The 27,491-nt window shown below is 49.6% G+C and overlaps 1 protein-coding gene across 1 annotated transcript in view; it reads left to right on the top strand.

Annotated features, from left to right (window-relative positions):
• FRMD4A (FERM domain containing 4A) overlaps positions 1-27,491 on the top strand; it is a gene marked incomplete at its 5' end in the record, with an annotated part of 377,986 nt that overhangs the window by 235,885 nt on the left and 114,610 nt on the right. The window contains one exon of the mRNA XM_084266245.1: positions 12,447-12,512. Coding sequence (XP_084122371.1) covers positions 12,447-12,512 — 66 coding nt within the window. The remainder of the gene's footprint in view (positions 1-12,446; positions 12,513-27,491) is intronic.

The following is a 27,491-nucleotide window of genomic DNA, read 5'->3' as shown; positions in this document are numbered from 1 at the left end:
CAGAGAGAGGATCCGATCTCCCTGCACTAACAGGCAAAGCATCCCCAGTGCAGGTGATGCAAAACCCCACGTCTCAGAAAACAACCTGGGAGTATAAAAGCTCCGGTTATGTGTCCTGGAGGCATTTTCCCCTGCTTGAGCCTGGAGTGGGGCTAGTCTTAGCTCTAGTCCTCACCAGACATGCAGGTGCTCAGCACCAGGAGCTTTCAGGACAAGTGAAGGCAGGTAGGACCTCTTCGTGCTCCTCACATCCCAGTCCTGCAGCCCCAGCTCTGCCCTGCTCAGCACAGGGTGTGCTCCTGAACCAAGCAGGAGCAGAAATGGTCACACCAGATTTTTTCAATGAGGATTTGTTTCTGAAAGCACCTGCATCTCTCAGGATGAGTCAGCCGCTTGTCATTTGAGTGTGCTCTGCATCTCACCCTGTCCTTCCTGTGAAACTCTCTCAGGGGGATGATGTCCACCCAGCACACACCTCCTCAGCTGCTGCAGCTCCAGCAGAGCTGCTGGCGGCTGCCCAGCCTGGGCACCAGCCACAAACCTGGCTCTTGTCATCAAATCTATGTCAAACCCGCTGATTAGCGGTGGCTGGAAACAACCCGCTGACATATTTTTCCACTGGAAACGTGTCTGTTCTTAGAGTGTCATTCAAAGCAAGAAGGAAGAAAAACAAACCCAAACACTTCTGTGTACTGATTAATATTTTACCTATTTTTCACCCCCCCCCCCCCCCATCTGGAGTGGCTCCTGTGAGTGTGTTCTCTGTTAGGTGTTATACATAACGCTGCTCAGTGCCAGCTATTGACCCGCTGCCTTACAGAATATCCGAGTGATGCACTGCCCAGAGCCTTGGCTCCATCGATCCGGGCGATCGCCGCTCACACCTCTGAACACTTACTGATACAGTAGGTACAAAACACTCAACGAGCACTAAAAGGACACTTTGAGCCTTAAATCTTAATTTGTCCTTCAAAAATATTTCACACATACGACTGGTTTCACTGCCTGGGGTCACTCCGGTCACCTTCTTATGAACCTCCATTGATTTTTGTTTCTCCAGCAAATCACATTGGTTTCAGTAGCAAATAAATTGTCCCGTTCCTCCTCTATAACTAAACCAAACCTCCTGCATATGTTTTCCCCAAAGACGTGGATGCTTTCATGTAATTACCACCCTTCCTGCACGGTAAACTGAGTGGTATCTATCTGGAACAGTTTGCTGAAAACACACCATGTTTGAAGTGTGAAACGGTACCAAAAATTACATTTTAATGTATGTTTACAAGGAATTAAGAGTCAGACGAGGACAGATTAACAGACATCCTAATGTCTTGGAGAAAAATAATAATAGTAATCTATTGCTATGTACTTTGGTGCCACATGGTCATTATCAGGATGATGACTCATGGTGCTTGCTGCAGTACCTAGTAGGGATGAAGCAGAAGGTGATCAGGAGTTCCCGCAGAGAGGTTGATACGACTTATAAAAGGCTGCAGAGCCGTCATTGGTAAAGGATTGCCCTGGCAGATAATTCAGATCCTTTTACCTCAGACCACAGTGTGTCCTTCGTACGTAGCAAACAGAGCAACTACAGAGCTCTTCCAGAGGAAGCGAGACTCTCACAGGATGTAGCTTGGTTTTCTTGAAGCATGTCTGTGCTCAAAGGCTGATGAAGCACTTGTGCCAGGGCTTGTCCTTGTGCAAAGACACCAAAGATCCTTCATCCTCTTTCCCTCTGCGCATCCCGTTCTACTTTTGCCATTAATATTTATTTCTTTGAGCTGCATTAGGGACTTGCAACCCAAATGATGGATCGCGGCCCTTGTTTAAAATCTGCAAACATGGGATGAAACTCCAGAATGTGCCTTAAAGTGATTAGTATCTAGAAAATGAGATCACCCTGGGGAAAAATAAAAAGAAAAGCTCACGCAGTAAAGATGTTCTTCACGCAGTTGTGCTCAGCTGAGCTAGCTAAAGAGAAGTTTACACACAGGGCAAGATGTTTTCAGTGTTATCTGAGAGGTCTGCAGCAAGAAAGGTTGTCTACCTGTTGTCTTACTAACAGAGGTACAAGGGGATTGTGTTTGCTATGTTTTTGGGGTGACAGCAGCACTTTGCAGCCTTTGGGCATTACTGTGGCATACAGATGAATAGCATAGTATGGATGAATGGTCCCCGGGTCCTTTAGGTGGGATGAGGCCGTACGCTGCCCTAGCTGCTCCCCTTCTGCCTCCCATAGGATGTGACCCTCTGGTTGCCATCGTTTCACATGGATCAAGTGGCTTCACCGCACCTAAAAATGCTCCTTAATGCTTGGTGCAGACTGTGCCTGCTCCAGGGGAATCCCCAATGGCTCAGCACCACTGTCCCTGCAGATTGCAGTCAGCTCGAGGCAGGAGCTTTCGCCTGGCAGGAGAGGATGGAAACCCCACCCCCACCCCCAACTCATTTAAAACTCATCTGCACAAACACAGGGAAGATCCCTGAGCTGGTGGGAGGAGGAGCAGCTGGGACACCTCTCTTGCACGATTATTTATTTATCATTGTTCCCCACACAGCCCATACCCATCACCGAGTTGCTGCCAGCACGAGGAATGTGCAGAAAGGCTGTAAAATCAAAGGCTTCACAGAATCACAGAATCATAGGGGTTGGAAGGGACCTCCAGAGATCATCAAGTCCAAACCCCCTGCCAAAGCAGGTTCCCTAGGACAGGTCGCACAGGGAGGCGTCTAGATGGGTCTTGAATATCTCCAGAGAAGGAGACTCCACACCCCCCTGGGCAGCCTGTCCCAGTGCCCTGTCATCCTCACTGTGAAGTTCTTCTGCATATTGGTGCTGAACTTCCTATGCTCCAACTTGAAGCCGCCATTGCCCCTTGTTTTGTCTCCATAGACATAGAGGTTAGCTATTTCCCAGGTAAAAGTGGAGGAGAATAGCTACAGGATTCCAGTTTGAAGCAAGTTTTTAACAGCTCTGGCATGTTCTTGACCTAAAAACCTTAGCCTGAAGCAGGTGTCCACATTGAGCCACCTGCACAACTGACCGGCTGAGTCAAGGTTTATCATGAAACATTTTTCCTGGCTGCAGAAGGACTTGCAAATCTGTTAAGATTTAAGACATCTGTGGCTGGTGAATCCTCCAGACCAAAAATAATAAATAGTACAGAAAACTGTGCCACCTCCCTGTGGTCAGCTTCAGCTCCAGAGCTCAGAGGATGCTCTGACCAACCATCTCAAAGCTGTCATACTCTCCACTCCTGCCTTGTAAATAGCAGGGATATTAAGGCTGATAGGTTTTCAAGCTGGCAACTGTTTATTTGGGGTTTTTTAATTAGCCAGGAAAGGGAATGGAAATAGTTATGAGGGCAAAAGAGTCAAAAGGTAGGGAAGAGCACGCAGTGGGATTGCCCTCCTCTCCTGCATCAACACCAGAAGGCAGGGAGGGCTCAAGATGTTCTGCTTCCCTTTGTATTTGAAAAGATTGAGATCTGTATTATTTTTAAGAAAGAAAACAGTACGTGACACAAACCGGCACAAACCTCCATCCCAGCGAGGAAACCGGCCTGTCCAGGAAAGGACTTTCTTATCTCAGGATATAACAGAAATCAGACCTCCGAGGCCGGCCGCTCTCAGAGCGGTGATTCAGGCGTCTGCTGGGTAATACCCTGCTTGGTTTAAAATGCAGCACCAGAATTAAATTTAATTCTAACTGCATGGCTCAAGCACCAAGTGTTTTGAGGTTAAGACGCAGCGTTCCCGGCTTTAAAGTTCGCCTGAGAGTTACCGCTTGATGTTGTAAATGGACTTAAGGACCGTAGGAGACGGTTTTTCATTTCAGCCCTGATACAGTAAGCCACTTAAACACTTGCTTATGTCACACTGAAATAAAAGGGATTTATGGACACAGCTACGTGCTTTGCTGAATCAGAGCGTTTTTGCTGAGTGCTTGTTTAGAGGAAGCGTGAGAAATAACCTGTGCAGATGTCCCCCGGCGATGCGGGAGCCCGCGCGAGGCTGGAAAGCGTGGAGGAAGCAAGGAGCCCCTGGGCAGGCCAGGAACTCTTTTGTCAGCTCTCAAGACAAAACAGGGAAGTCGCCAGGTCACCCAGCCTTTAGCTCACCTTAATTTTTCTCCCGTCGCTCCCCGTCCATCCACACAATGGCTGGGCTGAGCCTTTTGTGGCGGGCTTTGACCGGGGCGGCACTGCAGCCGACACCGTCCCACCTCCTGTCTCGAGGAGGACTCTTGCTTTCTAATTACTGATCCTGGGTTGGTTTTCTTCTTCCCTCCTTCTGGCAAATGAGTGTTTGCAGAAATGAACACAATGCTTGATGAAACACCCCTGCACATCCCCTGTGCAGATCCTCCATGCGATGGGTAATGTCAAGCTCCCCCAGGACACAGCACCATTCCCTTCCTGTAGGACAGAAGAGGGGTTTAAGAGCTGTATCTGTAACCATGGTTTCAGCATTTTCATCTCCATTCCCTAGTCCGTGGGTAAGGACATTGATTTTTCCAGGGGTGGGATAAAGAAGCTCACAGGAAAAACTGAAGACCTGGCATGTCATATGCTCCTCCAGTCCTACCAAACCTGTGGGAGATGCTGCATCATTGTCAGTGTATATTTTTTCTGGCCATTCGATCCATCTGCAGACTGTGCATGTATTCCATAGAGCCCCAGAGCACTTCCATCACAAGGAAACTCACGCTCTATTGGGAGCCGGTGTCTGGTTATGAATCTGCCATCAGCCACTTCACATGGCCACTGTCCACATCTGCAGGGTCTTTCCTGGGCCCATGGTTTTGGCCATTTGTTATCAAGTTCCCTTTCTGAAAAGGATGCTCCTGTTTCCTTGAATATCTTGGTTTCCCTACAGAAGTTCTGCTAAAAGATGGGATACCCATCAATAAATTCGAGTGGCAGAAGTGTTGTCTAAAGGGTTCCTATGCAGCCTAGTGAGAAACATTGGTGCTTCTGTACTGGATTATTTCAGAGATCTCAGCCCATGGTATGCACCGCGCCGCTGAGCCTTATACAGGCCAGGCAGGCTACATGGACCTGTGCTTCCTCTGCTGGGAGCCGTGTGCCCAGTTCAAAACAGTTTTCTCTCTCTTGGAAAGTTCACTACAAACCAGACTTTACACTACTGCACCAGGAAAGATGCATGGAAATCAAGGGTGGGAATTGAGGACTGTATTCAGAAACTCGTGACCGGTTCCCCATCCTCAGGGCTTTGAGGCACCATGGCTCAGGTGGAAGCCAGCTTGCTTGGGTATGATCCATTCTGGTGCAGAGAAAGTGGGTGTGCACGAGGGGTTTGGACCTGGACAGCAAGATGACATGAGCAGCGCTGCAGTGACGTGCAGGGCAGCATGCAACCCCGTGTCTGGGATAGATGAACCAGACTGGAGCAGTGGTCATCTTGTTCTCCTTCTTCAGGGCTTGCTTTCACCCAGTCACAACTGCACAAACAAGCAAACCCTGAGGGCAGGTGGGTCTGGGCAGAGCCTTGCCTGCTCCCCAGCCATCCAGCCAGCGCTGCTCCCCTTCCCACCACCCAGAGCCAGCTGTGGCTATGTCCCCTCTCCCCAGGTGCCCATGCAAGAATCAGCCACGTGGCTCAGCTCTTCACAGCCATCCTTGGTCACCATCAGCATTACTTATCAGGTGCTGATGCAGACCAGTGCCTGGGGAGGATGCTCTGCGAACACGTGGCATAAGAAAGGCTGATAGGCCATTCCTCCAGGATCTTGAAGTGTAAGTGTGGAACTGGAGATGACATACGGATGCAGGCAAGTGAGGAGACAGTGCTGGTCAGTGCGAGGGGCAGCCGTTCGCAAGACCAGGCCTGATTCAGCAAAGTGCTGCCACACGCACAAAATGAACTGTGCAGACACGGAAAACGCACTGCTGTTTCCTTCTCTCCCTCCCTCTCCCTACAAGCTTAGGGGCTGCTGGGATGAGGAGGCAGTAAGAAGTGGTCAAGTGGGAGCAGGATGTTTAATCTAACAGTTTACTGTAATCAGCGGGCTGTCATCTCTCGCTATCTCCTTTCAGCGGCTCTGTCCAAACGGCGGGCAAAGCGACACAGAGTTTTGTGTATGCAGAGCAGTAATTGCCTCCTGTACAGGCAGTGAGCGTTTAGGAGATGTTCTGCCTCCGATTGGAATTTCTGATTTGAGTCATGGAAGAATCAGCCCTGCTCCTCTTTATTTCTGCAGTCACCGTCGAACGAAACGTGCCGCGGATATTTATAGAACTGCCATTGTAAATAGCATTTGCATTTGGTGCCTTTGAGTTATTTAGTGTGACGGTGCTTTCACCAGGAGGCTTTTTTCCCCCGTTTTTGAAAGGGAAAGGTTCCCTTTGGAGCTGTTTCCTCCCATCGCCTCCACTGTTTGTGTTGGATGGAGGAGTTCTGTGGGCAGTTGCTGATAATTTAGTGACGAAGTGACGGGCGTACAGGGATTAGCTGAGCACGACGTGGGTTTTTCAGGCTGTGTGGCAGACAGTTTATAGGATTCTCTGAGACAATGTTTGGAGTTACAGCAGAGATGAATAGAGACGAGGGCAGTCGCCGGAGCGGTTCATGCCGCAGAGCAAAACAACCGCCAGCCTGCCTTCCCTAGGAAATCCATTGTGTAAATATTTGGGTAGGAGCCTCCAAAGGAGGTAGAAAGTCTTGTGATAAAGGTAACTAAAATGCCTTTTCCTTGAGAAAAACAGCTACGTCCCAGAAGATCCCAGGAGTAACCACAAGAGAGATTTCCCTTCTGTAGCATCTCTTGACTAAAGTCAACGAGCATCTCTATGCCAGGTCTTGTTGGCCACTGGTGGATCTCAAAGCGTCCTGCGCAGGAGGTCAGCATCAGTTTTCCCATCCTCAGGGACTGGGAAAGCCCACATGCCTTGTGTGTGTGACAAGCTCTCCTGCACACTAACCCAGTACCTGATCCACACAAACACACTACTTCAGATCTTCACATGCCTTAAAAACACCCTCTGCGTTTACGTATCGGAGACGTAGCATCCCTGGTCTTTACATGCTTGTGCAGGCATGACAGGGCTGTTTAAAAGTACTTAAGTTCAGGTCTTCATGCGCTCTGGGGTCACGCCACGTGCAGGTACTAAAAGTGGCAGGTTTTCAGACACATGTGGTGTACTGAGCTGGTTTGGGGGAAGAAAGATTAAAATCTGTTCTGTATTTGGATGCATAATTTCCATCTGAGTTCGTGCTAAGTCTGGCCCATGAAATACACGTGACCTGTCTTCACATCCAGCATGTGCAGCTCCTGGCTGTATGGATGAACTGGTAGCACTCGGGAGCGTGTAACACAGTCCTACCTCTTCACACATCTTGAGAAGCATTGGAAATTTAGGGTGTTGATGGGGATACAGCATCCTTGGCTGTTGGAAGGCTCTTCTGGCCAAAGTACTGAATCCTGGCTCCAGGTACATGACAAACCATGTGCAAGTGGCTGAGCAAACAGCAGGCAGAACCGTGGAACTCACCTAGGAATTGTCTCACCTAACTTTAAATGACTGGAAGTCCTCTCTGCCTTGAGCCTCAAGGGCATCTTAACCGTTAGGCTGAACAAGACACTTGACTTATTAGTTTCTGGAGTTAGGTGGAGGGCTCTTGCTCTCCACAAGGAAACTGGGATCTGTGTTGGTACAGGAAATACCATTCGCTGAGCTCCCAGTGAAACTCTGGACTTGATCAGGAGAGAATTCCCATACTTCCCTGCCACATCAGGCATCCTTCTGCAAACAGCTCTGCACCACCATTGCTGCTTGTCTCACCATGGATTGTGCATTTCCATGGTGAAGGGAAAGCTATGCCTTTGTGCCTCCCAGCTCTCCATTTCCCCCATACTTTGCTGGGTAGGAGTCTCAGGAATGGAGAACCTTGATTCACTCCTTGTAGCCATGCTCCATCTAAACTCTGGTGCTGCTCAGTGACCTCCTGCTCCAGCATTCCCATCTGCAGGGCTTTGGTGTTGATGTCCCTTCTCTGGTTAGACAGGGAAGCAGTAGGCATTCCTTGACTTGTCCCCCCAGAGTTGGCCACAGCCCCAGCCATCGTGGTGCAGCAGATACCGCAGATCGGCCAATTTGCAAAGTGTCAGAAGCAGCATCTTCCACGCAGACAGACTGTGCTAAATCAGTTCCTTCTCACTGTGCTTTGAAATGTTCCTGTTTCTTGCTCTGGCAAACTAGCAGAGTTTGTATTGATCTGATGATGAAAAAAAAAGCACAGTGTGGGCTCCAGACACCTGGTGGAATAATAAAACAAGAAGGAGGGAGGGCACAGGGCCATCATATTTTATCTTATATCAAGTAGGAAGTCTCTCTTCTGCCTTGTTTTCTTTTGGAAAGCATCATTTGTTTCAAATGGAAGAGAAAAGGCCCATGGCTGGACATCCTGTCCACAGAAGGAAACACCATGGCTGATCTCCAGCCACATATGCTGTGGTCCTTCTGAGCTTCAAGGTAACAGCCAAGACAAAAGCAGAAGCTCCTTCACCATCTGTGTTGGTACCTCGGGCTGGGAGCAGGGGACAGGGCTGGGTCTCTTTCTCCCCCCGAGCCTGTGCAGTGGCTGATGCATCCTCTCCAGCTCCTGCAGCAGCTCTTTGCTCTCTCTTGTGCAGAGAAGCCTGGGAGGAACCAGACAGCAGGCCATCAGCCTGTAGTGTGAACCTTCAAGGCACCGAGAGGCAAAGCAACAGGGCGGCACTAAAGAAATAGAGTTGATGCATTGCCGTGTGCTCATGCACTGTGTCATCAAACTAAAACCAGCATGGTCTTTGACAGCCACTTTGCTGATAGAACTGCTGGAGACGAGCTGATGTGAAGGCAGCGTGCTTTCCTTCCCTCCACTCCTCTTCCCTCACCCTTTCCTGCAAGTGATGCTCATGAAACGCTTTGCAATTAGTCAACCACCATGAGCTGCACTTCAGCACTTTGCTTCTTTCGGATACTTGGTGCTGCCAGCTGTTTGCATTTGGGGTTTCTTTAAGCAGCGAGAGCACTAAGGGGGCACAAGACTGGGTTGGAGAAGCATGGAGAGGTAAAGAAGCTCCCCACAGAAAGCAAGCGCTTTGCTGAAACAGGAAAGGCAAAGATCTCAGCAAACCTTCCCTCTTCCATGTTCTTTTGTTCTTTCTTTATTTATTATTTCAATTTTGGTGTAACTGATGGAGTGTAACCCGCAAGAGCGGCACTGTGGTTCTATCCCTGCCGCTGTGTGTTCCAGCCACGATAAATTCAAGCTTTATCTCTTGCCTTGGGTAAATCACAGAATCACAAGGTTGGAAAAGACCTTTAAGATCATTGAGTCCAACCGTTCCTGTCCCATGCTAAACCATATCTCTAAGTACCTCATCTACCCATCTTTTAAATGCATCCAGGGATGGTGACGCAACCCCCTCCCTGGGCAGCCTGTTCGACATCCCAACAACTCTTTCAGTGAAGAACTTTTTCCTAACATCTAATCTGAACCTGCCCTGGTGCAGCTTAGTGCCATTTCCCCTTGTCCTATCTCCCATCACCTGGCTGAAGAGATCATCACCCACCTCTCTACACCCTCCTTTCAGGTAATTGTAGGCCATGATAAGGTCTCCCCTCAGCCTCCTCTTCTCCAGACTAAACATCCCCAGCTCCCTCAGCTGCTTCTCATAAGGTTTGCTCTCCAGCCCCTTCACAAGCCTGGTTGTGCTTCCCTGGACAAGCTCCAGGACCTTGATGTCCTTCTTGTAGTGAGGAGCACAGAACTGGACACAGCACTTGAGATGCAGCCTCACCAATGCCGAGTACAGGCACAATCACTGCCCTGGACCTACTGGCCACGCTGTTTCTGATACAAGCCAGGATGCTGTTGGCCTTCTTGGCCACTTGGGCAAACTCACATTAAAAATGGAATATGAGTGCACAGGCACCATGTTGAGGATGCAGCAGATCCGTGACAGTAAGAGGACATGAGACATGCCAGAGCAGAGCTGGGAAAGCCCAGCAGAGAAAGCTTGCATCTCCCTGCACCCACATGAAGATGACTTACACCTCTCTTACCCTGAGCAGGGCAACTGAGCCAAAAGCTGCTCAGTACAGAGGCCATAGAGAAAAATCTCCCTCACTGAGTAACGTACCATATGAAGAGCCATATTTTGCATATCATTACTTAGCGGAGGAGACTCTCGTAAGAAGACAATTTATTGCCACGGCGGTAACTGGCTGACATTTATGAGAAGCTGTGTTTTACAAGGCTTCCTCCGGCTGTGGTGCCAAGGTTCCAGTTGTGCTCACAGAAAAGGAGAAGGAAAGCGATGTTGTGTAGCGTGTGTGATACCCCAGAGGCGTGCTGGTGCGAGTAACAGCGGGGGTAAAGCCTGCTTGGATTGCATGGGACTGTGCATTCCAGCATTGTAAATCTGGGGTGAGTTGAAGGGGAAAGCTTGTTTTGACTGAAGCTGTCTCGTAATAAACTCTGTATCCTGCGTGGCCAGCTTGAGGCTCAGTAGAGTTGTCAGCACATCTGAATCTTTGCTACGGGGAAGAGGCCAGGGCAGGTCAGTCTGTCCTGGCTGCAGGAAAGTGGGGGATGGATGCAGATCAGAGCTGGACAGGAGCACCCAGGAGAGTGGCAGGCTCCTGCGCTGAGAGCTAGCAAATGGCAGGCTGAGGGCAATGCTGGTGGAGGTGGCTAAGGTTGCAAACCCCATGGCAATGGCCACGCATTGCCTGGGCTCTCGAACAGACAAAGCTGATGGTGGGGCATCCACCGCTGCCTCCTGGGTGCCAGCGTATCCAGCCCCATCACACCACAGGAGAGAGTGATTTTTAACCCACAGAGCTAAAGCGTAAAACTGAGCTGTCCTCAGTTAACCCCCAAGCCCACATCTCCCAGCTCTCTGCAAGGCAGCTTTACATCCATCAGGGGCTCAACTCAGCTGGTGCCAGTGGGGAGCGATAATGGGTGAGGGCAGAAATGCCCAGGGTGCTGTGCAGCCACATCCCCAGCACCCTGTATCCACACTGCCAGGCTCCTGTGGGCCCTCTGCTCCCTTCTGGTGATGCTTTAGGACTTGCCATGGCAAGAAATACCATTACACTGAGCTGAGGATCCATGGCAGCATTCCAGAAGGTGCCTTGGCTGGAGGATGGTGGGTCCCTGGGGGACTGAGTCGTGCTGTGGGGCTGAGCTGGGTCCATGCTGCCGTGGGTCCAGGCGCGTGTGTTGTGGGGCAAGCCCGTACCAGGGGGGCTTGCCTGCGTGCTGCCTAAGTCGTGCTGAGGAAGGGATTTCCAAGAGCCAAAGAGGCTTAGGCAGCCCATATCCCATTATCAGATAGTGGGATTGTGCCTGGGTGCGCTGAAGGGCTTTGCGGGGCTGAGTCGGGAGCCGCAACTCTGCAAAGCAACGATGCTCCTTGCTTGAGGTGCTCTGTGCAAAAGGAGGGCCAGGAAAGGGCTTGATCAGCTTCAGAGGACTTTCCTCAGGCTTTGGCTTATTTATTTCTTAGCACCCCAAAGTACAGGACCTGGTAAGTCTTATGTAAGTCTTCTATAACTAAAAGTTTCATTGATGCTGTTTGTTACAGTTGTGATATACTATACTGGTGTGGAAACACCTTTGGACCTGTGTAACAATATCACCAACAGCTCCTGTGGTACATCTTAAATAGGACATCCAAGTAGGACAAGCCCATTTTGGGATTCAGGCCCAAAAGGGCAGCTGGTACAACCCCAGGGAGCATCGTCAGCATGGCCCAGGGAGGAGCCTTGCTTGCTCTGCACCGCTCCAGGATCACAGAATGAGTCAATGAGGTTTGGGTTGGAAGGGGACCCCAAGGATCATATAGTTCCAACCCCCCTGCCACAGGCAGGGCCACCAACCTCCAGGCCTGGATCTACACAAGGCTGCCCAGGGCCCCATCCAACCTGGTCTTGAACACCTCCAGGGACGGGGCATCCACCACCCCTCTGGGCAGTCTGTTCCAGCACCTCGCCACTCTCTCTGGATGGGTGAATCACTGCTGTCAAGGGGTTTAGGGGAGACTAGTCTGCATGTCTCCTCCACCAGGCAAGCTAGCTGTGAAGCCAGAGGCTGAGGTGTGAAAAGTCAGGGCCCCTGTGCTGTAAACTGTCCCACCGGCCCCACTCTTCACACGGGAACCACCTCCCCGCAGCAGCTGCATTCAGGCAGATGCCACAGGCTGCTCTGTGACGGCTTCTGGCGTGGCTTTTCTTTCTCTCCTTCCAGCCTTTTCTTTCCTCAATGCCAAAAGAAGGGGGATTAATTAAAAAAAAAAAAAAAAAAAAACCCAAACAAAACCAAAACAACAACAAAACCCAAAAGCAGAGCAGTGAATGAAAGCGCCGGGGGAGCCGGCAGCCACGTGCCGAGCTGGAAGCCCTGACACATGTGCCTCTTCTCTCTTACAGATGACGGAGGGCCGCAGATGCCAAGTGCACCTCCTTGACGACAGGAAGCTGGAGCTCCTCGTTCAGGTAGGAACCAGGCGTTTCGCCGTGTGAGGGTTCGTTACGGCTTTGGGGAGGGTTCGCTGAGGTGGGGGGAGAAAAGGGTCTTCAGCTTGTTTTCTCAGCAGCTTCGTGCTGCAGTTGCCTGCAGAGCTCAGGGGAGCTGTGCAAGGGCTGGGTGGGGAGGATCTGCGAAGACATATCCGTGGGAAGGATTAATTCATGACATGTTTTGCTTTATTCTGTGCCAAAAACTGTCCCTTTCTCTGCCAGGGAGATAGAAAATCAGCTCTGGTCATTTCTGACACCGTTACTATATCACTCAGCTATTTTCGAGGCGTTCCTTAGCTTTGAGAAATGTATTGCATCCGTTTAAAATACCTCGAGCATTTGTTTATGTCTTCTTTACTCACCACCCCAAACCGCCGGGGTCTGATGTGGGGCCCCACACACCCACCCATGCCGGGAGCACAGCCGGCAGCAGCAAAGGCTGCGGTGGCAGTGCCATGGGCAGGCATCGCTTGAGACATCCCAGAGGCCGTGAAACACGTCGAACACAAAATGCATTAAAATAAGTCTCTGATCCACCTTCCTTATTTTTCAATTTTTAAAATAAATATGGGAAATTAGGAAAAAATGAGTGCCTGGCGCTGGCTGCGTGGTGACGGGCTGATGGAAGCTGCAGTGTCTCGTGCTTTGCTGGCAGCTCTGGCTCATGTCTCAGAAATCACCAACGGGTTAATGGCAAGAATTAGAAGAATGTCTTTCCTCTTCCAAAGCTGCCGGCCAGCCACAGGCAGCCCAAGAAGCAGGAAATGAAACTTCCCATCGCGCCCAAATCCCCCGGCTGCAGCTGATAAGCTGGGAGGGGGGCAGGATCCTACCTGAACAAGGATTGCTGACAGGGATTTGAATCACTGGGAGCACGTTCAGCCTGGCTTTCTGGAAAGCTGCTTAAAAATGCCGTTAACAAAATATTAATGGTAATGGGTTTTTTTCCAGTTACGTGGTCACTGAGGAGGTGAAATCCCTCAGCTTCCCGTGGCGATCGGTGTAGTCAGAGAGTGCCTGGATAACCATGAACAAGGCAGGTCAGGGCTGGAAGGAGATCAAATAAATCAGGATGGCTAATTACAGCCAAACACCATAGCAATGGTCTCTACACTGCGAGCACCCATCCACATCCCTGCACCCGGCCACATCCCTGCACCCAGCCACATCCCTGCACCTGGCCACACCAGGGGATGCTGAGCTGGTTCAGCCACCTTCACCACAATGCACTCGGCTTCCTATTTGATATAAATGCCTCTTAAAATTCTTCTTAGTTCAATTAAAAATGAATGGGCTATTGGAGAACAGCTCTTCTAAAGCGCTGCTCGCAGTATTTCATAATCACCGTTTAAAATACACTGCGCTGCCCTGGCCAAGCTGCTTATCCAGGGTTTTCATCAGTAACACAAAAAACCCAGAGTGAAGATGACAATCAAGGATGCTGCTTTGGGAAGCTCCATGTCCACTTCTGAGTGAGCAGAAACAGCATCCCGTAATATTATTGTTTTAGGTGCTTGATCACGCCTTCAGTGGGAATTTCTTGTAATCGATACAGGAAGCTAATTGCTGTGTAAATCACACTAACTAGCTTGCAAGTGACCCATAGCTGAGTTTTATTTGTACAATAAACTGTTCTGCTGGTTTTAAGTACCGTGTGAATGGGGAAAGCCAGGAGGGGAGGTGATGAGAATGTGATGCCCAGATAAAGCAGCAAGCTGTGTTGCGTGCAGGGTGACCTGGACCTCTGAGTACCACTGTGCCCCTCTGTGTGCAGGGTTGCACACTGAGGAATCTCAAATGTTCTTCTGGCTAATTGAGGCAACCTCTACTCAGAGCAATAGTAAATAACTCACTTTAGGATGGAGCAGACAGAGGATGTTTGGATTCAAATGCATCCCCAATATTGACACTCTTTGCAGTTGTGAGCACAACACTTCGGTTTCCCTGCCTGCAAAGCATGGCCAAAGCCACCAGTTTGGGGTGGTCCTAGGGCTGCTTTTCTCAGGGCAGGAGGGGGTGATGCTACCCGAATGAGTAGCGCTTTGCACCAGCAGGTCCTCAATTCACCAGGCTCCCTCTGTGACCCATGTGCACCTTGCTGGGGGAAATCTCACCAACTGACCCAGATTGCTTGTGGTGAGATTTCAGATAAAAGCTGCTTTCTAAGTTCTGAGTGCCCGTTATTTTTATTATTACCTGATCTGGCAGCTGAACTGAGTAAGGAGCTGTAAATAAAATGTTCATCCAACCCTGAGCTCCTGGATGTCACATCAAAGCTATATTTTTCCATGGGTATTTTGCCACAGGCTGAAATGAGGCTGATTTACTGATTTCTGCCATGAAAGGTGTTCCTCCATAGCCATGTGTCGGGCCTTAACATCTAGACCTGGGTTGGCTTGAACTGCTCAAGAGCCGAGCTCCTACATTCTTAAGTGAAATTTTCTCCTTCCACCTTCCCTGGAAGTTTTTCCATAGCTGATTTCATAGGGCAAGTTTAGGAGATGCTGCTGGGAATCAGTAGAACTGATTTCTCTACTGTGGGTGAGATCAAAGAACCATCCTCACCTGGATGAGGCTTTACACAGCCTCACAGTGCTTGTGTGTGTGATGTCAGGGGCTCTGCTTAGAGAAGGGATCAGGGATCCTGCTGAACTCATGTGTTTTGGTGTGGAAAAAAGCAGGAGCAGAAGCTGGGTCTGATGGGTATAGCTCCCTTGAACGGATGCAGGATGGTTCCTGGAGCATCTTGAAACTGCTTAGGCCGGTGAGACTCTGGGGAGCTGAAGTTATTTCCTTTCCTGTTGCCTTGAGTGCTGCTGGGCAGAAAGAGATGCAGCTGGGAGCGATCAGGGTGTTTGCAAAAAGCAGCATATTAAGCAAATGTTCTCCCTTTTTCTGTCTGTGAATGAGCCGTGATCAGGCTCAGGGGTTTGCAAATGTGTCATTTGAAACATATCAATTGATGGTTAATGAGGACCATACCTCAGGCTGGAGGAGGGCAGCAAGTGTAAAACTGCCTCTGCAGTTCCTTGCAGGAGTCAGCCTTGGCTGAAGTGTTTCAACACCACAAATTCTCTCCCAAACTCAGAAAGACCCCTCAGACTGGCCATACAGCTATTCCCAGTGGGGACCCCCCACGTGCATATGTTTTATTCACGTTTCTGAGCCTCAGAAGTAAGATTTTTGGCTCAGAGGCAGCATTTCTAACCCCTTTCTGTGAATGCTGGCTTGCTTCGGTGTTGGCACACAACACAAGGTCTTGGGATTACCACCATCAGGAAAGTGATGCTGAGTTTAGTCTTTTCCTCCCAAGTTCAGTGGCTGCAGAGTGGGACAGCAGCAGCTAAGGAAAAGCAGGCTTTGCAGATAAAAAGAGAGTCCTCCCCAATGTGTTTTGTCAGATAAATGCTGAAATTTAAAAAGGGCTAATCATAAATGGAGGCAGAGGAGGATCATATGGAAATCTCTTCCTGAGGGTCTGAAACTCAAAGCCTGTTTGACTTGGGATTAGAAAGAAGAGTTGCATTTGGTGCACGTTTCATTTGATAAATGCCTGTTGATGATCTGGTGTGTGTGGCAAGTTTACATAGGATATTTTTTTGACAGCGCTTTCTTTCTGAGCTGGAGCAGAGTGTGACTCCTTGGATCTTCTTACAATCCAGGGTGGGTTTTTTTCCCATTTCTATTTGATCCATGTTTAGTTTCTAATGCAGGTTTTTTGGGGTGGGTTTTTTGTTTGGGTTTTTTTTTTTTTTTCTTATAAGTGTTTGGCTTTATCCAGCTAATCCTTTCCAGGAAACAAGTCCCTTTTCTTGCTTCTGGAAACTGGGTTTGCTCACATTCCCCGCTCTCCGCCTCCCTATCTGCTAGATTACTTCTCTGTGACCGGGTATCATTTGTCTGTTGCACATGAAAGGTTCATGTTGCTTTATTTAAAGACTTTTGCATAACTGGCAATTTGTTCCCTTTCATGTGGGTTTTTATAAACATGGCTTTTTTGGAGAGGGGGGAGCTGGCTGAATCAGGCAGCCTGGCTCGTTCCTGGCTCCTGTGCCTGCTGTTGGTGCCCGTTATCTGACAGCGGCTCCGGCAACTGTCATCTGAAAGTGTTAAGCCTCCTAATTCTTTCTCTCTGGAAGAGTTATTGCAGAAAGAGAGCTCATCCGAGGCTCGTAGCAGAGCTGTCTGTGGGGTCTGGAGTGCTCTGAAATTTGATCATAGAAAATAACTGGGCTTTTTGCTGCTAACCTTCTCTCTGAGGAGCACTGAGCCTGACTTGGAAGAGCCAGGGAGTGATGTGGGGATCAGCACCACGCTTGTCCGTAGGTATTTGGGTGGTTAACACTCCTGGATGTCCATGTTATCACTTCTTAAGTAACTCTTGCTGCCCAAACAGCTCAGGGTGAGCTAGGGAAGCTCACAGCATTTCTATACCCAGTGATGATGCAAGTACATCCAAAACCACATGAATACCCTCAGCCAAACTCAGTGGGATCCACAGCACATCCCTTTCCAACCTTTTGGCCTTGTGCACCAACTGCTTTGACCAGGTCAAAAGTCCTATGAAAGCCCAGGCTGTGCCTCAGCATCTCATCCCCAGGAACCACCCCAGACTGGAAGATGCTGGTAGACGTGAGCCAGCACCAGGCTGGCGAGATGCCTTGTGGGCTGGTGACTCACTGCCGCTTGTCTGGCTGTCACCAGCATGGTTATCCTGGTGGAGATGCTCAGTTCAGAGCATACCCATGTGCCTCACACCTCCCAGGCTCAGCCTTGCTGGGGCCAGGCTGAGACATGATGTTCTGGGGGTGGTAAATCATCTTTTGAGATCAATAACTCCACTAATAAGGGGTAGAGGGAGAAATAAAATGTTCTGCTTTCCTCCCAAGATGCCGTTAAGAGTTTCTGCAGTGCTTTCAGTATTGCTCACGGTCAGGAAAATGTAGTCAGTGGGGGTTTACCCATGTTTTCTTGCTGCCCCACTTTTGTGTGCCAGTAAGCAGGGTCATTTCCTGATCTGGCACAGTAAGCAAAGGTTCCTCTTCATGAGATACTGCCTGCCCTTGGGGAGGAGCTGTCTAGTTTTGGATAGAAATTTTGCATGAGGATCAGAGCAATGTATCCCATCCTCAGAGCAGGATAAATATGCCCCACAAAGGGCTGAATCCCCTCTGGGAAGCCACAAAAATTGCAGGAAAATGGGGTCCAGCCCTGCTCCACAACCACAACTGGGGATCCCTTTAACAGCTCCAGCTCCCAGGCTGATACAAAAATGCAGGCGTGCAGCCCTGACCGTAAATGGAGACATTTGGGTGCCAGTAGCCGTCCCTGCCGTGTGGGAGAGACAGCTCGGATCCCTGCAGCGCTTGCAGGCTCTGCTCCAGAAGTGCTTTTAACCATCACTGTGGAAGGCAGCAGCAGCCAGCGCTGGGCTGGGAGCGAGGAGGCAGGAGCAGGCAAACGGGTGAGTACTGCCCTGCCAGCCCCCCTTACACCCTTCAGGAGCAGCACGGTGAATATATTGCTGGGGTTACTTATAGGGCATGTCCTATTGTGCCTGGAGAGCTGGGATGGGCTGGCAGCAATAACCTCGGTAAGTGTCCAAGGCAGGATCCCCACATTCCCACTTCCCAGCATCTCCATACCTGCGACAAAGCAGCGGGAACATGTCCCTTCATCTTAACACGAGGGCTTAACAACTGTTGGCTTTGTAGCTTGAGGGCTGGTGGGTTGTTGCTCTTCTCCAAAAGAAAAAAAGAAAGCAAGCATCTTTTCTGCAGGGCAGACAAGTAAACGGAGACTGGGATGAACCTGAGTGGAGTTTTCTGCTAGGAACCTGGCAAGATCTGGTCTCTTGCACTAAGAAAAAAATGGGCAAAAATTTGATTTGGATATTAATTTAAAATGGGTTGGAGATGAAGGGGTCTGCCTTCTGGAAAGGAGGCTTTCTTTTCCCTCTCACTGCAACACTAGGACCCTGGTATAAGTCTGATTTCAAAAACAAATCCTGATTTACTACAGCAAGAGTAAGACATTAGTCCAGCTCAGTAAGTGCTTGGAAAAATCATAAAGTACTTTTTTTTTTAACATCTGTGGCATTAAAAATTATTGAGATGCACAGCTTTTTGTCAACCTGGGAGCTGTAGAAGTGTCTGAAGAGAGATTTACATGACCAGGACAAACCGTGCAATTCCCCCTCCGCAGCCTGTGGCCTCAGGCAGATGAATGGTGCAGATATTTCTTTCTCCTACAAGGAAAGACTCCTCCCGGCCTTCCTCTGCCTCTTGGGTCCCTGTTTGAGACTTTCAAACATCTTAAATACAGCAAGCACGACTGCAAAGGGTGCAGATGTATAGCTGGACTCAGTCACCATGGGATGGGGAGGGGTGGAGGAGAGACAGCTCTGCATGAAGGGAGGTGGGAGCCTGGACCAGAGGTTCAGGTCTGTGGTCTCACTAAGTGACCTGTAAGGTAAGAGCTTTTCTGCTGAAAAGTTGGCTGCTTCCTGAGAAATAACATTAGGAAAACATGTCCAGTATTGCTCCAAGGGGAATGTGGTGCTGGGAGCATTGCTGGCTGTCCCAGTCGGTGCACCTCCTGCAGACAGGGTTGTTGCACAGTTCCTGGGTATTCCATAACACCAGCTGAATGGAAAGTGGACTAGGAGAGCCAGGTCTGCTCCCAATCCCAGCCTTTCTGCCTGCAAGGTGTGACTGCCTTGAGCTGCCCCACAGAGCCTCACTGATTCCTTCAGAAAGCATCCACCACGGCCGTGTGTGGCCTACAGAGCATCTGGTGTCAGTCTGGAGGGCTGAGCTCTGGGGTTTATTTCTCAGCTTAGGCTTCAGTGGGCTTCTTGTCTTAGGCTTCAGTGGGCTTCCAGACATCAAGCCTGGAGGGGAGAGTGTTTGCTGGGAAATGGCAGAGCACAGAGGCAGAAGAGAAAGAAGTTGGATGTGCGGAGGTGAGCAGTGAACAATTCAGCTGAAGAGCCAAGAGGGATCCTGGAAAAGGCAAAACAGAAGGGATTTGGGACAGGAGGTTGGGTGGGCATCTCAGAGGGAAATCTTGAGCAGAGCTCAGAAAACAGGGGTGGAAGAGCCTCTTCTGTGCCCCCCGGCATGGCTCCAGCAAAGCCAATGCCATGCTGCTGGGCCTGAAAGGCTGGTTCAAGCCCAGAAGCTCCCAGGCATGATGGGTGCTCCAGGCTCTCCTGAGCTCACCGTGGGTGACCACAATGCTTAGTGAGAATGGGCACAACCCATGGGACAGCACTGGGATGGACCTGCCAGAGGGGAACATGCTCTAAAGGTCAGATGGCAGCAAGGCAGACTATGGGGAACCACAGAACTGTAGGGGTTGGAAGGGACCTCAAGAGATCATCGAGTCCAACCTCCAACTTGAGAACAAGCTGGCAGGTCAGTCAGTGAGATTCCCCAGCAGCAGGGTTTGAAGAGGCCAAGCAGGGTGCACAGCTCCTGGGCAGGGATCAGCAGTGAGCCCAAATGGAGAGGGAGCAGGGAGAGCTTCCAAGGGGATCTGCATGCAGTGAAGGTCAGTCTGGTCAAGCAGCTCTAGAGAAATCAAAGCTGAAAATAAATGAAAGCCAGCAGGGATGGCTCAGTCCCTCCAGATTTGTTCCTCAGCCACCCACAGGTCAGCATAGGCATGGGAGGAGCGTTAGTGGAAAGATGGGACAAGTGCAGGCAGGGGGTAATGGCCTCTGGGAACAAAGTGACCCCAGAGAATGAGGCGGATCAGGGCTGTCCTTGCCTGTGGCAGGGGTACCTCTGTGTCCTGAGGAGGTTAACTGGAGGGGGTGATGCTTCCCTGGAATGGTAATGCTCTTTCTGAGCTGCCTGCTGGCTTCTGAACAGGGTTGAGAGCAGGTTTCATCGTTTCATGCCCTGAGACCCCTGTAACCAAACCCTGCACGTCTGTCAGGTGCCATGCAGGGACCCTTGGGGAACAGACTCCCCCAGCAACGCACTTACAGCCTCATAAGGAAACAAGCAGGGAATGGCAATGATGCTCCTCTATGGAGTGAAATGAGGGTGTGATTTCCAAGGGCTTGCATAATCAATACCCCCATTATCAGTCTCCCAGAATAAATTGCATTTAAACTAATACAGGCTGGGGAGCTATCCGTGAGCTGCCAGGAGAGAGATAAGCTGAAGACATTATGTTTATTCATACTGCATATGCTGAGAGCGGGATATTCTTTACAGCTGGCCAAACGTGGGTGAAGATATTCAGTGTTCTTGGGGGTGTTTTTTTCAGTTTTTCTGAAAGATTTGTCAAATACCCTTGATTTTGAGCACACATGGAGCTTTTCAAACTTACTGGTGGGGGGGAGTAAAATGTCTGGTGAAGGGAGAATGTGCTTTCTTTTCCAGTGAGTTAACTCCTCAAGTGCTGTAAAGCATCAGCAGTTTGAATTGTCCTGGAGACCTCCCACCTCATACACCAGTGCAGGAATGGCACAACCAGCATCTAACGGCTCCGTTACAGAGAAAAAGTCTCCATCACAATTACTTGGAAGAAATTCAACAATTTGCTATTGTTTCTGCCCAGCTCAGCTGCTCCATGGCTTCAGTGGAGCTTTTGTTTGTGACTGGGCCAACCTGAGAGTGTCCAACAGTGGCTGTGAAACACATCATTGTATCCCATGAGGTGCTGCTCCAGCCATGGACAGCTCAATGCCTCTCAGCCTCACTTCCCCCTCCTCACGAGGCTCAGCCGTGGGGCACCACCAAGCACAAAAGTGGAAATAAATTTGGTTTGGCATCAGGATGATGAGGCTGAAATGCACAGACCTCCTTCTGCTCTCCACTGCTTCTCCTTCATGACAGACCAGCCCTTGCGTTGGTGCCACATCCCATCCCTTGCATCCAGCCCTGATGTGCCTGAGCACCTGCTTGATGCAGGTCCGTGGCAGGCAGCGGTGGGATTAATCTCATTTAATGTAAGGCACGTGCAGCCTGGGCCTGAGCTAGGCATGCATGGAGGGAGCAGGGCACTTGTAGGGCATAGCTGAGCTCATCCTAAAATGGATGGTCTGAAATGCATCGTGCCCCCTTCCCTCCCTGACTGTGAAAGGAGTCTCTGCGATCAGGGCGTGGGTGGGTGTTCACGCAGTGGGTGGTTATGTGTGGTCAGACCAGCCCCACTTTGGCTCCAGCTCCCCCTTTTGCATCGTCCTGGCTGGACAAGGAAACCCAATTAGTAAATTCAGGTAAGAAAGCGCTGAATGTGGCTCAGGATGAAAGCTGCCTGCTGGACAGCAATGGAAATGGAAACAGACAATGATTTTTTTACAGCGTGGTCCAAGCAAGCAGTTTTGAAAAATAATAACATATGTACTGGGTGATTTCAGGAGATACTGAACGGTCTAGAAGAGAGTAGCTCAGGAGAAATGATGAGCAAGGCAGCATAGCAGATTTTCTGTTGAGCCAAGGTAAAAAAAATGTGCATTTCCACCCCGAGTGAGCGTTTCAGGACGGAGCGTTTCCCCTATCGCTGCCATCGGGCTGCGCAGTGCGAACACCGGCTGATGGTGAATGAGAGATGCCAGACTCGACTGCCTAAGCTGCATCGCTCACTCCACAGAGGATTGTTTTCTATTGCCTTTCCCTTTTCAGCCAGAAGTGAATGCAGCTTAGACAAAAGATGTCCATTTTGATCCAAAAGGCTCTCCCTTCCTCACAGCACAGTGAGACCCTCGGCCATGAGTGAGGCTCCTGGGCACGGGGGCATTGCACGTGGTGACCAAAATGGGCCTTAAGATGGGAAAAGGCCTCCTTTCCCTTTCCCTTTCCCTTTCCCTTTCCCTTTCCCTTTCCCTTTCCCTTTCCCTTTCCCTTTCCCTTTCCCTTTCCCTTTCCCTTTCCCTTTCCCTTTCCCTTTCCCTTTCCCTTTCCCTTTCCCTTTCCCTTTCCCTTTCCCTTTCCCCTCTCTTTCCCCTTTCCCTCTCTCTTTCCCCTTTCCTTTCCCCTTCCCTATCCTCTTCCCCCTTTACCCTTGCTGCAGGTAACTGCACATGGCCGCTGGCCCAGGCTGCATTGTGTCAGGCTGGACCAGTTTGCCCCCAGCGCTGTGTTTGGGCTGTTTTTTTGAAGGCAGCCCCTGTGTGCTCGTTCAGACAGGGGTTTCAGCATCACACCTGGCAATGGCTCTGAGCAAAGCAAAAAAGAAGCTGGGTCTGGCACTATGGTGCTACCAGTGAAGGTTGCTGAGGCTGGTTTGCTGAAGTGACTGGTATACAAGGGAAGGGAGACATCCGTGACCACGCAGAGGGGGCAGAAGGCTGGGGACTGGCAGCACAGAAATGCATGGAGACCACACTGTCCTTCCCAAGGGAGACCTGGGTTTCTTCAACCCACCTGTCTCTCTGTAACCCACATCCCTTTCTCCTGCCTTGGCTCTTTGTAAATGATGCAAAGTGCCATCCCCAAGTCACAGAGCAAAGCTCCTTTCCCCAGCCTGTGCCGTGGTTCCAGTGTGTGGCTTGTCGGTCCTTTCTGTCTTTATTTCAGGGAAGTGCCTACTCATGAGGAAGCTTTGGGCGATCTGATGTCGCAATGGATTTGTCTCTCTCCTTGGTGTTTCATTTCCTGAATTCCCCTCTTTTCCCCCAGGGATGTGCTAGCTTGCTGACGGCAGCGTTCCCCTTGGGAGAAGGACCAAGGCAGGCACAGAAAGGCTGCCTGTGGCATCCGTGTCGGCCACGACATGGGATGTCATCAGAAAAACCATCATCTTTTCTAATTTTCAGGACAGCAGAGATGGCTCTCAGCTTATAATTGGGTCATGCCTTAAAAAACTGCATGACCTCATCACGAGCAACAAGACATGAGCTCGTTCTCCCCTCACATTCTGCTCCCAACCGCTCCCGAAGAAGCAATCTTTTTGGATGAGAGGCTGTTAATACAGATAGGATGCCCTTTACTTCCCCATCTATCTGCACTCAGAGCTGGCTCATCACTGTTCTGTTTGACTGATACTGCCTCTGTCATTACCTTTGCTGGGAAAGGGCCTGTATTTGGGGAGGAAGAGGCACAAATCGACATTTCCCTTGGAAGGAAGCTTCAGTCTCTGTCCCAGCTTTATGATGCTATCATGGTAGCCAGTCAAACCAGGCACTTGAAGGTAGAGCCAGGAAACACACCATCTCTGGAAAGTGTTTATCTTTGGGAAAATTGATTAATAGTATAGATTTTGATTTAGTGATTCTTCCCTATTTCTGGAGATGACTCTGCCCTCCACAGTGTTGCCTGTCTCCAGTGTTCTTGTTAGCTGAACAAGACCAGTCCCTCCTGTGCAAGCAGTGCAGCCTGGCCCCTGCCACATTTGCCTCTGGGAGCTGCTGGGGTGAGCGACACAGGCATCCTTCGCCCCAACATGGGCACAGGCACGTTTCAGGCCACTGGGACCAAAAGGCAGCCAAGCCGCAGCGGTACCTCTGGCTCATTGCTGGGGGTATAACCCTGTGGTTTTGGTGGAGGATGGGGAGATATAGGGAGGGTTGGAGCAGGGGGTGAAGCGGTGACTAGATGCGACCTGACGAGATCGTGAACAGGCCAGCAACTTTCAGCTCATCCCTGCCCTCCTGGTTTGGCAACCAGACAGTACGAGAGACTTCAGCTTGTCAGGGTGGATCTTACAACGTCTCTAAGTTACACTTGTCTCCTGGAAAAGAAATGAATTGGAGAGATTTGCCTTTGCCCTTTTTAAGAACAAAATAAACCAGCCAGCCGTTTACACTTCATTTCCTCTTCTCGCTTCGAAGCCAGGACAAGTATTTCATGCATAGAGCTGTTCTGATCCACACAGTGATGTGGGCAATGCCATTGCTCACGCTTCCCTGGTCTCTCTGACGTTTATAGAGGGAGACCATGCTGGCATCTACACATCAGCCCTGCGCAGCAGCCAGGCAGGTGCATGGGATGAGCCTCCGGCTGCTGAGCAGCTCAAAGGCAAACACGTAGGGGGCTTTGGCTCTGGCACTGGGTTTCTCTTGGTCACTTGCAAGACCGATTTGTACATTAATTTAGTTCTCTCTTCTGAGGTCACTTCAGTGGTAGGTGCCTAGTGAGAATACCTTGCTACTTAGACTCTGCCCGTACCTCTTCTCCATCCCTATCACTAGTGGGCAGGGGATGAACAAGTCCATTTCGTCAGGTTCAGTCCTTATCTTCTCTAGTTCTCTGATTTTTCTTGTCCTTTGAGCGCCCAGAGAGTTTATACTGATATATTACATTCACCATGCTTTAAAGAGGAGGAGGCACTGTCCATGCCCCTGACCGAGTCCATCTCATGGGGCCTGGGCATCCATTTCTGGCAGGTCCCCACTCTGCTGTTCCCCTCTGCTCCTCTCATGGGCAGAACCAAACCAGGACCCCAGGCAGCAGGTGGGACAACGCTTGAGCCCCAGTGACTTCAGCATCCTTTACTCTCTGCACCCAGGTCCCATTCTCTGGCTTCCTGATGCCCCTCTGGCAACCAAAGCCCCATCAGTACAAACATCTGTGTGCTCCAGCAACGGCTTTGAGTCCAAGCTTTGGGAGCAAGGGATGGGATTTGCTTCCCAGCAGGGCAAAATATATCCCTGAAGATGGACACCCTAGAGCTAAATGTTTCCAGAAACTGGGGTAGTCATTTTTAAATCCATCCAGAGTTTTCTCAAATTATTCATCAGATGTCTCTGAGACACAGCGACACCAACGGTCAGGCACATTCAGAGCTTGTCACAAGCATTTTCCACAGCTCTAGCTCTTGGGCTTTAGAGAACAGTTTTAAAGCAGTCCTTTCCCTGAAAAACCCTATGGAGGCAGAGAGCATGAGTTATTATTTATTTTCACTGTGTGGACAGTTGATCGGTGACAGATGTTTCTAATTGCATTAAGCAAGTGGAAATAATGAAAATTAGATAGCAGATTCTCCAGGAATTTACATTTAGATTGAGTTACAATTTCCTATTAAAAAAAAGCAAATTCGATGTAGATGCATTGGTTCTTGAGCAGAAATGGGAGCCGATTATTTTTTAATTATTATTTGATTATTTCAAAATGAGTTGTGCTGCTGTACTTAAAAAATATTTGACCCGAGGGGATGGTTTAATGTACGTGCTTCACGTCTCCCGAAAAAAGATAGGGAACAATGAAATTGTTCATCAGCAAACAGCTCCTCCGCCTCCCTCCCCATCAGGGTCACACTGAAAGGCAAATGTAAAGCAGAGGCTGCCACAACCCCAGCTCAGGGCGCCTCTGCAAAATTTGGCCGCTGTCGGGATGGGGGGCGACCGGATCAGGCTCACCCAGACCGTCTGCATCCCTGACAAATTGAATTAAGTCACAGTGATGGGAGACAAGCTGCACGTCCCCATCCCGCCCCCAGCTCCCGCCGCCGCCCTCCCTTAGGTACCACGCTACGCTGAGCTTGGCAGGAGTTCCAGGTTGATTATCTCCACGCCGTGCCTTACGTGTAGCTGATGTCAAGCCAGCCAAGAGAGCAGGTCTGGGTGCGCAGGCTGGGGCAGGGTTGGGGGGGAGCGGCCGGGGCTTCAGCAGGCAGAGAGGAGCAGTGTCTGCTGCCTCCAAATGACACGTCTATGACAGCTAATCTCCCGGTTCGTGCCAAGAGGAAATGAGCTGTGGTTCGAACCGCTGGAGGTTTTCCTTTTAGGACTCTCTGGCAGTTGTGGGTTTTTTTTATTTTATCTCCTAGATTTCGAGTTCTGTTTCAGACACAGAAATGTGTGAGTCCCCTGTCAGCAGAAAGGGGATTTATGTGCAGTGCAGATTATTGTATGTCTCTCTTAGGTGCAGAATCCAAGCTATAATACTTTTTTAACTAACTAGCTGGCTCAGCTTTTCAGTTTTCATTTTTTTTCTTTTTTTTTCCCCCTTTGCCTAATGAGAGCCTTATCCAGAACTCCTTGAAGTCGGAGAGTCTGTCTATCAGCTTCAGTAGGCTTTGGATCAGATTTCAAATCACTGATTCATTATTAATTACACATCTGGGACTCCCTTTTCAAAGAGTTCATTGTTAAATAAATTCACTTTTAGACATTACAGACTTGGCGTTCTTGTGCATTTAATAAAAGTCTGGCAAACCAGCAAAAAGCCATAGGCCAACTTCTCTTCTGGTATTGATGGATGAATCTACTGAACAGCAGTGGTTTACACTAGAAGAACACAACATATCTCTTTGGTCTCATATAACTACTTTCTGTCTGAGACTAAGTCTGTGTTTGAAACATTGTCCTTTTTTTTGGTGATTTCTTCTCGCTTTTTCTTCTCTTTCCCCCACCAGCAAGAGCTCCTTTGTGGATTCAGGCATTGCAGGGTGAAATATCTTGGCTATCTATTTTATTTTCTCTTGGAAGAGATACTGGCATCTTCTTCCTAGGACAAAACGCAGCCACATCTTCAGAGCCTCCTGGAAGAGCAGACAAGCAGACAAATGTTTTCCTGATCCCTGCAGGAAGTGGAATGGAAAATGTCCTTTTAAAGATATATGTTCTTTCTTGTAGTTCTCAGTAATCTATTTCGAGTGCAGCCATTGAGACATTAGAAAGACCAAGGAGCTGGTCTGGGAGCTGTTTGCAGAGAGGGACAGTGTTTTGCGGGGGGGTATGTAGAAGTACAGATTGTCCTACTGAAGTCCATTCCATGGGAGGCTGGGCCCTAGATGAAAAAGCAGGATGTATTAGTGCAATTTAATGGCACAGCATATTCCCACTTCACAGCCAAAGGCACCAGCAGCCCATACGAGTCTTCCCTGTGCTGAAAGAAAGGATCTTCTAAGCCACGCTCAGCCCATCCTTCATTTTGCAGGACTACCTAGAAGCATCTCCAAATCAAAGTTTAAAATGACTGAATTAAATACCCAGTTAATACCAAATTCCAAAGAGGCTGTGGATGTAGATTAAGACAGCTACCCAGTTTCCAAAGC

Source organism: Gallinula chloropus (genome assembly GCF_964237585.1).
Source record: "Gallinula chloropus genome assembly, chromosome: 1".
In the NCBI taxonomy this organism is placed as follows: Eukaryota; Metazoa; Chordata; class Aves; order Gruiformes; family Rallidae; genus Gallinula; species Gallinula chloropus.
Note: the sequence above shows the minus strand (reverse complement) of the source record. Positions and strands in the feature narration are given on the sequence as shown.